Source organism: Rhynchophorus ferrugineus, unplaced genomic scaffold, assembly GCF_030347505.1.
Source record: "Rhynchophorus ferrugineus isolate W39M unplaced genomic scaffold, kcgeb_rfMv2 rfM1, whole genome shotgun sequence".
NCBI lineage: Eukaryota > Metazoa > Arthropoda > Insecta > Coleoptera > Curculionidae > Rhynchophorus > Rhynchophorus ferrugineus.
Window position 1 is genome coordinate 80,971,580 of NW_027472580.1, and position 12,641 is coordinate 80,984,220.

The window sequence follows — 12,641 nt, forward strand, 5'->3', positions numbered from 1 at the left end:
GCTTTTTTGGGCTATGAAAATCGTTGACTACGCAATTTAATCCCCACGGATGAGAACAAAAAGAAGTCATTGGGTGTCAAATCAGGGCTGTACAGCGGATGACCCATCAATTCAATGTTTTGAGTGCTCAAATAATCTCTTGTCTGAGAGCTCGCATTGCCATGATGAAGAACAATCCGGCGTCTCTTGTTTGTTTTCCTTATTTCACCGAAGATGTCTGGCAAACAGATGGTTGTGTACCAATAAGAATTTATTGTTCTACGATACCCTAGAGGGTACCACTGTTGCAATATGACCAGTTTTCTCGAAAAAACAGGCCAACATTTTCTTTGAAGTGCTTCGTGCGTGAACAACTTTTCTTGGATTTGGTTTATCTTGGAACATCCATACAGTCGACTGCTGCTTACTTTCGGATTCATACGAATATATCCATGATTCGTCACCTATAACGATTTTATAAACGTTTTTCGAAGGACCGTAATTGAATTTCCTAAGCATTTCTTTGCACCACTCGACGCGAGCGTTCTTTTTAAGCGATTGTCAAATTGTGTGGGATCCAACACGAACATAACTTTCGCACAGCTAAGTGTTCATGTAAAATCGCATATATGCTGGTGGAACTAATGCTTAGGGATGTCTGAATCTCACAATAGGTGATATGACGATCTTGCTTAATCATTTCGTACAGAGCATCGATGTTTTCGGGTACAACAGCCGATTTTGGACGGCGTTCACGAAACTCGTTGGACTGCGAACTACGACTACGATTAAATTCATTAAGCTAGCGATACACGGTGGTTTTTGATGGAGCTTCATCGCCAAAAGTCAAATTCAGTTGATTGATGCACTGTTGTTAAGATAATCCACGTCGAAAATCGTAAAAAATCACCGCACGAAAATGTTTACAATTCAGTTCCATTTTTTACCGAGACGAAACTTTCAACTAAATACAAAATAAACAAATAGCGTCCGTGCGACAAAATACTCTGAGTACGTATATCGTCTAAAATGTCAAACTTTAGCGAGTGTTGACTGTTTTAATGAGTGTTGGCAATTCCCGAAATATAAATAGGACCCTCGTATCACTAATGATAGCATTATGCAAATGTATGTAGTCTTTAGAAGGGAATGTTATAATCTTGATTGACACTTAACTTTCCTGATAATGTATATGTTGTATCTGTCAATGGAATTATTTTTTAATGATATCCTTCTAAACAACAATGATTTTCTTAGATCATCCGCATTGTGTTATATCTATATTGAATACGTATATCTTGATGTTTAAATAGGTCGCCAGTACGTTCCTAAAGTCTCTCTATGTGGTATTTTGTCAGGTTTAATGATAATAATGTGACCATAATAAACGTGATAATAATTCTCTTCTCCAAGAGCGTGTGTAAATTTCTGCTTCCCCTGAATTGTAAAATCAATTTGGAAAAACGGTAGATCTGCAGCAAGCAATAGAAATAACGAACTAAATTGTTGCTACACTTGAGCTTGAATCTTGATGTAGATTAAAAATTATACCGTTTGGAAATAGGAATTTAGATTACGAATTTTATCCAAAAATATTATTCGTGCGGCTCGTATCATAAAAATGCCATTCTGATAGATATTGGCCAGCTGAATAAAAAAATATTAAAAAAAAGGAATATAGTTAAAAGAGTTTAGAAGAATATTGCTTAATTCATTATTTTGTAGGCTCAGTATTTCCTAGAATAGCAACCTAATTTAACAATTTTCTTGCACATTGAGGATCTCCTTGGAAGTTTAAACTTTCCAGGGTCTTCAACTTCAATCCTCCGATTCATATATTCGGCGTTTAATGATATTGTTAATTATCTTTATTATCTGAAAGCTTGTATATTCACAGACCTGTGAAGAAATATGGAGTCAACACAAAATATTCATTGGAAAAGTTTAGCTTTGCATTAATGTTTAGAAGTTAAGTATAATATCGTTTAACAGCGTTTAGTAATTGCCAGAGAAAATTAATGATTAAGGCTTAGTTATTTACTTATTGATATTTGTTTAAAATTTTGTCATATAACAGTATGATAGAAGCGCGGGAATGGATTCAATGGGAATTTTAGGTTATCCTGTTCTTCTATGTATATCGTTGTGCCTAGGGTACTATGGGGCATTCATAAAAACAACAGCTTATTTCGAAATATGTGCATGTAGAAAAATGAAGTGCACTTTTTCCGGGTTTATAATAGTTTATTTGAGCGTGGTAGCTTGCGTGTCTGTTCACTCATACTACCAACGACTCTGAATAGAAAAACACTCCCTCGCTGGGGTTGTTGTTTATTCTGACCTTTAGGTTATAAACCTTAATCAATTAAATATATAGACGGATTAAGTTCATCATATATCTATGTTGACTCGAACAACTATTGATAGCACATTCGTACTTTTCTTAACTCAAATTATTTCTACTGTATTTCCATTGTCTCTGAGTTTGTAGCTTAACTTGAGTGCATTTTATTTGATTAATTAATTGGGGTATTCTACTATACACCCCTTCAGCAGCCGTTTAGCATTTTTCGTCTCTAGCCTTGTTCGTTCTTCTCCGACTTCTCCTCTTATAGGCCTGTTGCCCCTTCTTAGTGTATTCTTGTTGTCAAGGAAGAGTTTCGCTCTTTGTATCTTAATGGCTATAGCTGGCCCGTTTTACAACAATACGTCAGTTAGCTTGTTTAATTGAAAGGAAAGACCTGCAGCAACAGTTTCATTTGTTTTTAGCATTTAGTAACAAAATATACTTTGCTGATTACACTATATACACAGCAAAATTTGCGTCGCCGAATCTCAGAGAACTTACTACACATTATAAGAAAATTTTCTATTGCCCAGAGCCTAGAGAAAGATTTTACCTCAAAATCCCTGAAAAATCAATCAAAATTCACAGGCACCAAATGAAATAGATATTGTCAGAAAAAATTGGAGGACTAAAAAGCAACAAGGGACCGTGTAAAGAACAAATTGTTGCAGAACTCTTGAAGTAAGTCGGACTAGGGATTGTAAGGGAAAACACATTGATCATGCAAAACATTTAACGCACTGAAGAAGTATCTGATATCTAAAAAACTGCTTTGATGCTTCCACTGCATAAGAAGAACGATCCAACTAATGCAAGTAATTACAGTGGACGATCCTTTTTGTCAGTCGACTACAAAATTATCTCGCAAAATCTCCTGGACCGAACAAAACAATAACTTGGATTCAAAATTGGCGAATTCAAGCAGGTTTCGGATGAGGTATATCTTTAACAGTCTCCGAACAAATATTTATTAATTATTTAAAATTAATCCTCAGAAAACAGAAACTTTATAATAAGAAAGTAATATGTAAATTTGTAATCTTAAATTCAAATCAGAAAAATACTAACTAGTACAAAATCCAAGGGGAAGTTTAAGGGAATAATATCAGAACCCTTCGAATTTAAAATAGGAGCGAGGTAAGGTGATGGACTCTTCCTATTAATTTTCAATTGCACCCTAGGCAAAGTAATCCAAGAGTCGTCTAGAATAAAAGCGGATCTTAAAATTCACCAACCAAACAAATTGGGAAGAACCAAAGTTACGATAGACACTTTGGCTTTTGTAGATGACCTGTCGATTCTAACTCAGGACACTAAAACAGCACATTCAGTTCAACAGTAAATACTATACAAGTATAATAATAAATACTAAAATACAATACAATAATAAATACTAAACTATTCAAGAAAATGGATCGATAATATGATTCGTCGACCAAAAATAGTTACAGCTTTGAGATTTCTGAAAGACATCGATCATAAAAAAGTATCTCTAAATAGTGCCTTTAGGGAGCTGAAACCAAAAGAGAAACATTGCAGAAATACAAAAAAGGAAGAAAAATTTTTCGAAAAATGTTAGGTCCAAAACACACTGAACAAAGAGTGTATAAGCTAAGGACAAATAAGAAAGTGGAAAAGTTTAGCAATATATATTCACAAACGCAGACTAAATTTTTACGGGCATTTAAAAAGAATGGAACCAAACAGACTAACCAGACAGGTGGTTGAATTTTATGAAGCTCGCAGTAGATCCAAAAAGTAAAGTAAAGCCAAAATAACAGAAAGGGCTTTAGACGGAAAGTCTGCGAATGGGAGGTAGACCAGACAGAGGAACCTAGGAAACCTTGGACCAAGTCGTTAGATGAACGAAACTGAGGCCATTCCTAGAGAATGAGTGCAATATGGAGCATTGATGTAAGATGTGCAAAACATGGTGAAATGTTCCTTTGTTATACTTCGCGTGGACCAGTCCAAACATGCATAGTAATATATTTTTCTATATCTAACGACATGCATATTAAATTATCATAATATATTAAGGTTTGGAGATAAAAAGTTTCACGGTATAATCCTTTAATATACACAACAAAAATTGGTAATAAAATAAATATCAAAACTTCTCATCACAACCATAGTGCTTTGCAACAACCTTTGCCATAACTTTAAAACTGTCCCTGGATTATTTTAAACTAATCCACATACAATATTTTCGCCAGATTGCCATTTAAGGTTCTCCGTTGGCGTGCAGACATTAAATACCCATTCTGGGGCAAAGTTAATTTTCTAAACACCTCTTATCTCGTGATAAATGCGGTCTGGAAGCTGAAGCTATCCCTGATGGCCCGACCATAAAAAGAGATTTTCTTAATTACGTACCTTGTAGTTATTTAGATTTTCCACCACGCACTCCAGGGTGGCATCCCTTCCCACCGCCACCGTCATGTTCGTGATCGATTTTACAAATCTCGGATTCTCTGCAACAGAAAATTTAAATCATTTAAAATATTTATTGTAACTATAGATTTTTTTATTATTATTTAATTATTACAATGTTACTAGTCGTTTCAGACTAACCTAAACTTTGTCTTTATAACTTAAATCTAGATATATAACTAGGAAGACCCACCGGCCCTATCTCAGTCTCTGATGAAAAAATGTTTATACGTGCCACTGTTGCATTTTTTTATTAAATGTACCTAACTAGACAAAACTGCACAAGATCAAATGGTTTGACCGACTGTGAGTATATGAAGGTCTCGATGTAGGTAGTCAATTCTATAGTATTTGGGTTCGCCCACAAGACTTATCAGGACTTTCTTCTGAAAAATTTGTATTTTGTTTATGTTACTCTAGGGGGAGAACATCCCCATAATTGAACTCCGTATGTTCATTTAGGTTTCAGTATTTGCTTATATAAAAACAATTTATTATGTACTGATAATTGTGATGTTCTTCCAATTAGTCAATATATTTTCCTATATTTCAGTTCCAGTTCTTCTCTTTTCTTCTTTATATGTTCTTTCCAGCGAAGTTTTGCATCAAGATTCATTCTGAGATATTTAGGGCTGTTGCTACATGGAATGATAGTATTATTTAGTATTACTGGGCCTTGAACAGTCTGATTGTAGGTGAACTGCACATGCACAGTTTTATTTTTGTTAATATTTATTTTCCAAGCTTGTATACAATCATTTGTATTGTCACTTGCCTGTTGTAATTTTCGTATGGTTTTTTTACTATTGTGTCCGACAGCTATAATTGCAGTATCATCAGCAAATGTAGACATCGTAATATTCTCCATTTGTGGTATATCACAAGTGTAGAGTAGATAAAGCATTGGCCCCAGTACACTTCCTTGTGGTATACCTGCTTTAGCTTCTTTTATTGTAGAATAAGCTTCTTCTTGTTTAACTTTAAACATTCTGACTATAATGTACGATTTTAGTAGTTCGGTGTGTTGTTTTGGTAATATTTTCTCTAGTTTACGAACAAGGCCTTCATGCCAAAGCTTATCGAAGGCCTGTGCTTAAGAATGTAGCTGAGCATTTTTTTTGCTTTCGTAGGCTTTTTCAATAACATCTGTTATTCTGTGGACCTGGTCAATTGTTGAATGTTTGTTAAACCCAAACTGGTGTGTTGGTCTTAGGTTTTTTCTCTCTATGACAACTTTAGAAGTGATATTTAATTAATTTTAACGTAATTTTGTAATGTTTATTTAGTACTAATTTATATTTGTAGATATACATTTATGTCAAATAGCAATTCAGAGATAAATAAAAGTCAACAAATCTTGGCAGAGAAATACTAATGTTCTTTTTTTTAGAATTACTTGAAGCTAAAAAAGAATTACAATATGAATTTGCAAATTAATTTTATTTATCATTATGTTCATTATGTTTTCGTTGTACTTTTATGAATATATGGGACGAGTGGGGGATAAATTCAGCAGTATGCATTTGCCAAATTCAAACTGAACTAGACTATTTGAGACATGTTCAAAGTAAAAATGTTGCACTCTAAAAGTTCGTCTGGTTTAGTTCCCTTCAATATTGCGCTTTGACCGGTTGCTTCCACTCTGTTGTGATTTACTAACTTTATTTCTTTTTTAAGACGAAGTCTTAGATAATTTTATAAATACATTTAATTTTGAGCTCACCGCACTGTTCTTCGTTTGTTACGCAGTGATAGGCAGTGGTAAGATATCGAAGAACTTTTCAAAAACTTTTCTTGGACTTGGAAGTTTTTTTAACTTACGCTGGTGTGTAATACTCTGAAATATAATAACAATGCCGTTTATAAGTTTAAAAACAGTTATCAATATTTTTTTAAATACCGTCATCAATAATCTCCCATCAGGTAAAGTTTATATCTACCCAAATACCATTCTTTTGATTGAAGTGGAAAATCTACCCACGTGACTGTGAAAAAAGTTTTTGAGGCTTACTAAAGTTTGTTTGTCCCATCAATATTCGAATTTGAATACCACAAAAATCAATTTTCAACTAAGTGCTCTGATGTCAGGAATTTGGTTCTAGTAATACGGCATATATTGTATTAAAAGTAAGTGCCAAGGTTTTAAGATTTTTCCATGATATATGAGCAGACGCAGCGATCAGTTGCTAGAATATTGCAAAATGGTATCGTGAATCGAATACAGTGAGTGAAAAAATGTTTCAGATAAAGACTTAATATAAAACTTATAATAAGAAGAATCAGTGGTATCTTGACGAGTGTATTGTTATAGATATTCATCTGCAAATGAGGCGGGTTATATTGATTATTTTTCAATATTTTTTTTGTGAAAATTATGATGGACTAAGGTATGAAGATTTCGTAGGTTACATGGAAGAAACTAAACTTAAAGTAAGTAAACTACTATAGTAATTTGAATTAATAAAATACATCACTTTTGTAATTACTTTAAAATTTAGAGTTGTTTTTAATGTTTTATGTTGCAATATGCAATAAATTAGGTATCTATATAACATTTTATTATTTCACCCTTTGAACTCCCTATTCTATTCAATAGTTGTTAGTTTCATTATTTTCTTGGCAAATATAATTGGTCAAAAAAATGTACAGTTAATTTAATTTAATTTAATGATTTTAAATACATTCTCTTTACGTGCCTTTCTAAATTATTAAACTAGCCGGCTTGGTGGCGCAGTGGTAAAGGTGACAGGACGGCCCTCCTACTGTTGCGAGAGATGCGTTTTCGAGTCCTGCTGGGGCGTGGTCATAAATTTATGTTTATGATTGTTTAATATATGTGATTATTCTAGGCAAGAGTGTAAAATCTGACAAGGAAAATGATTCCAGTTACGCCAGTAACCAGGCTGGTTAAGACCGGATATCTTCTGGGATGATCTCTAAAGTTGGTAACTCGCCAGTTGGTAGGATTAATGCCGAGGACCATTGTTCGGAGCCCACGTTAAGCTGTAGGTTCAGTCACTAAAAAATCCAAGAGGTTGATGTGACTAAAACTAAAATAGCATTTAACATTTTAAAATGTTAAACTAATATGCTGTGAATAATATAGATTTGTAAAATAATATAGATTTTATATTATAATATATAGGTAAAAATGATCCTGCAGAATATTATATTTAATAGATCTTGGAGATAATTAAGAAAAACAACATCAGCTAGTAACGAATTAGTACTTGCTTACAACCTACAAAATCAAAGTTATACATAATTAAGTCATTAACTAATTACGGTCGAATATATATTACTAATATATTGGTTAGCAGTAATATATTTATTTATACAGAATAAAAAGTATCTATAAGGTTTTATCGCCTATGAATCTTTCTGGAGCTGAGACATATTAGAGTAAAGAGTAAATAACATAAGCCGCAAACTCCAATCAAAAGCGAGCTCAAAGCTAGGGAAATTGACGATTACAACCCTCCGAAAACGGCAATATTCAATGTACGCCTGTGTATGCACGACGGTAACTTCGAAATATCTGTAGGAGAGTGATAGTGAGGTAAATAGAATTTGCTGCTATTCTATAAGATTTTTCACGTGTACAGATACAGATCGGCGATATTGGAATTTATTAGGTACATGTTTTCAATCAATATGTAACAGGAAGGGAGTTCTCTTATTGTGTAACAACGTATATTGCGTTTATTTGAAGTATAGCACATCAGATCTAAATTACAAATAATATTACGTCTCTGCCTCTCCAACATTTTTATAGCTTTTAATATTAATATAAAAAATTCGCCACATAATTTGCCATTCTTACTATAGGATGCAAAAGCAAACAAGACACACGAAAATTACAACATGCAAGTGATAACAAAAACAATTGTATACAACCCTGGAAAGTAAAAATTAACGGAAATAGATCTGCGAAGGTGCAGTTCACTTATAATAAGTTCATATATGCACCAATACCAATAGGTAATACTATAATTTCATATAAAAAATACGCGAAGTATATCAGAATGAATTTTGATGCAAAATCTCGTTTGAGAGAATATATAAAAGTGAAAACGAAAGAACTAGACTTCAAATTTAGGCAAATGTATTGGTAAGTTGTAAGAAAATCACAATTATCAGTAATTAATCAACTATATGGATATATAGAATTCAACTAGAGGGATATGGCACCAAAAATAATGTAAATAAAATACCAGTTTTCCAGAACAAAGTCCTCAGAGGTTATGTAGGTGCACCCAGACAGTACAGACTTTCAGATACCGACTGGTATCATGCAGGAGATCTAAAATAATCGAAAGGAGACATGAGGAGTAACTCCATTCTCATGTCAATATCGAAATATTTCAACTCGTAGCTTAGGGATGCAGAAAAAATATCAATATATCGATATATTAATATTTTCTGAAAAAAATATCGATATTTTTGGCCGATATATATATATATATATATATATATATATATATATATATATATATATATATATATATATATATATATATATTAGCCGATATTTTTCCATATTATTTAATATCATTATTTTTAAAATGTTTAGAAAAATATATATTTTTTAGGTTAATATTTCACTATTTATTTGGCAGTCCACACCCGTATCATAGTTAATACCAGAACAAACTCAACAGAATTAAACCATTTGATTGTGTGTAGGGTAGTGAGGTGCATTTAGTAGAAAAACAGCAGTGGTAATACATAAATATTATTATACCAGCGACTAATATAAGGGCGATGGGAGTTAAATTAAATTAGACTACTTAAGCTAAAGTTAAGAATAATAATTATACAGTTTTACCTTATTTCATGTTTTATTGTAATATCTTGGATAACTTAGATCCGTTTGATTTCGTGGTTATAGTGTAGTTATTCATTGGTTATATAGGCACCAGAATTGGCAATTACTCCAATAAATTTGTACCCACAGTGATTTTTGAATACTTTTTTCTTGGATCGATCAAGTCTTGTGAGATGAACTGATTCGCAAAGTACATTCGACATTGCGCATTTGACATCTCTCAGGATTTTTGAGTTAGAGTTTACCTTTCGATGCCTCTTTGACGTAGTTTTTTCTGCAAATCATTTTGATCTAAATTTTGATCTCATGATTTAGACAACTCTTAAGTTGCTGATTTTTCAGCACTGTAAAATGGAGGTAGTATGATTTTGGGCGAGTTTTAATATAAATTAACTGCCGGCATTATTTCTTAGCAGATGGATATGAAGAAAGTCATCGTTTTAGAGCATAAACAATTTTTATATTACTGTTTTCTAGGTAGGTTCACACAGGGATTGAAAGCGATAGATACATTCAAATTCAGCCTGTTTCGACTTCAGGTTTACTCGTTAGAAAAATAGCTCTTCTAAGCCACACATTCCTTTTTACCCATTTTTATGATGATTTAACGATATGCAATAGAATAGTTGCTCTAAAACATAACTTCCAGATATTAAGACTTTCCTATTTTATGTATGTAAATGATATTTTTCTAAAACAGAACAATTTCATTTGTATTAAACACTTGTTTTTTGGGAGCAGATATAGCTTTCATTCTACTAGCGAATTAAGATAAAATTAGCTGGGAATACAGGCACTTTACAGTTTTGTAAGTCGGCGAAGTCGGATGGCACAATGAAGGTAGACGTTTTTTTAATTAAGACGGAATAATCTGTAGTGTTTAATTGAATTTGGATTAATAGAAGAAAAACATTTCATAAACATATATTAAAAGCTTTATATGTCATTATTGCATCCGTTGAACAAGAAAACCAAGAAAAACTATTTGTATATAATCTTGTTTTACCAATACAATCCTAAATAGATTTTTTACCTATAGACAATATCTATAATATTAATTATTTCCTGATTTGGAGCCCAATAGCTTCATTATATTCAATTTAAAAAAATGCGAACATTAAACGACATCATCGACCCAATAATACTTTATGACTAATAACGAAAATAGTATTTTATGACTTAAAAATGTGTCTTATGCTGTGAAATGATGATATCATCTGCATAAGATAAATTGTTTATATCATTTTCTAAAGTCTTATTAAACAATGCTCGTATATGTATTAATTTTTGATAATCTTTTGAAACCTATTAATTATCGATCTATTTTATACGAACGGAATCTCTATATAATGAGCCCGATAAGAAGAAGAATTATTAAGTTCGAACCAATGCACATTGACTCTATCTTGTCGCTGCATCCGGAACGATCTCAATTAAATCGTCGAAGAGGAATTCCCATTTACTATTCTAATAAACTAAATCAAGAGCGCGAACTCGGGCCGAGAACAAGTGAGCGTCTTGATATCGGTCGTTCTGTCAGCCGCGTCGGCCAATCTATCTTATTTCGCCTCGGTAACTTCGAATCTAAATCTCGTGTACAATGCCTTATCGAAACACAGACGGACCGACGAACTCATTATAATCGCTCAGAGAGACCTAATCCGACAGTCTGGGAATCTGGCAAAACTTCGCCAACCGCTAGCATAACGAATCTACATTGAGGATCTTTAATTATCAACAGTGGGTGGGAAGTTTGTACATGACATTTGTACGGCGAACGCCATCTCTTGTAGGCTCCTCGACGCTATAAATAACATATAAAACTGATTAAACGTTGTTTAGTTTCAAGCTGGTTTTAGTTGTATTAAGTCTGTATATACGGATGTAAACGAATCATGATATAGAGCGATGTAAACAAATCGATTTAAGAGACTTCTTGCGATCTATATATTAGAATTAGTAACTGAATATTAGTAAAAATAATAAAGGCAAAGGTTCAACATTTTTTCAATTTGCCCCCCGGTTTTTCGTATAATTTTATGCAAATTAATTTCAGTATTTTATCGTTATCTCTTCATCTTAAGGGTATCTTGACTAGAAATTTGAAAACATGGATTTTTTCAGATTCTGAAATCTTAAACCTTTAGAACGTGTCCTTTGAAGAATTATTGAATTACTTTCTGATTTTATTAAATTATTTTAGTGTAGAATTGTAACTAACTTCATATTGACGCCTTCTTGTTGGATCACTCACGTTTTCACGATCAAGTTTCTCTTTATAGTATGTGTTATTTCTACAAAATGTGACCAAGAAATAGTTTCAATTAATTGAAATATCTGAACTTGTACCGAATATATTGCATTAGCGGAAAATTTTACACTTTTATTTTAATTTAAAAAAAATGCACGTGAAAATCACATGTGTATACGGCTTTGGAGGTTTTGCAAGTGATGATTTTTAGACCACATACAAAGGCGTCAGCGAAAAATTAAGATAAGGATTTGAAACCTTTACTCGATGATCAATGGGGATTGTTATCGATTAAAATTGGTACGTTTGAGTCAAAGATTGCAAGAGAAACAATGTGACTCTTTAGCATGAGAACGATCGACTATATATTGTAAAACTAGTGAAAACATATTCCCCCCACCGTACTCTTCAGGCTTTACTTCTTCTAATTACCATTTGTTACGACAGACGAGTAATCTGTCTGAGAAGTATTTCTTCCAAGCCTCAAAAATTTATCGCTCTTTCGAGATGGAATCCATAAACTGTCTGAAAGATGGGAAATTTAACGACTATCGATGTACAATATTTTGGAGAAAATACATTGTAGTGATCTTTCACAATTAAGCTTTAATTTAAAAAAAACCCCAATTTTTTTTAACTTTATATTATTTTCTGAGAACTTTAAATGCGTTTTTCTTGAAACTACTTTTTTGAGAGACGTTTGATATGATATCTTAAGTTCTACTGAACCGAGTTAATTGAAATTTGCCGTGAGCCTTCATCTATCTATACATCCATCTATTTTGACTTGCCTTTTGCTTTAA

The 12,641-nt window shown here is 32.7% G+C and overlaps 2 protein-coding genes across 2 annotated transcripts in view; one reads left to right on the forward strand and one right to left on the reverse strand.

Moving 5' to 3' along the window:
- LOC143200289 (uncharacterized) overlaps positions 1 to 12,641 on the forward strand; it is a 193,403-nt gene that overhangs the window by 167,159 nt on the left and 13,603 nt on the right. The window lies entirely within an intron of this gene.
- Positions 1 to 12,641, reverse strand: part of LOC143200279 (neurotrimin-like) — a 268,783-nt gene that overhangs the window by 111,919 nt on the left and 144,223 nt on the right. The window contains exon 2 of the mRNA XM_076410707.1: positions 4,703 to 4,800. Within this exon, the coding sequence (XP_076266822.1) occupies positions 4,703 to 4,800 (98 nt within the window). The remainder of the gene's footprint in view (positions 1 to 4,702; positions 4,801 to 12,641) is intronic.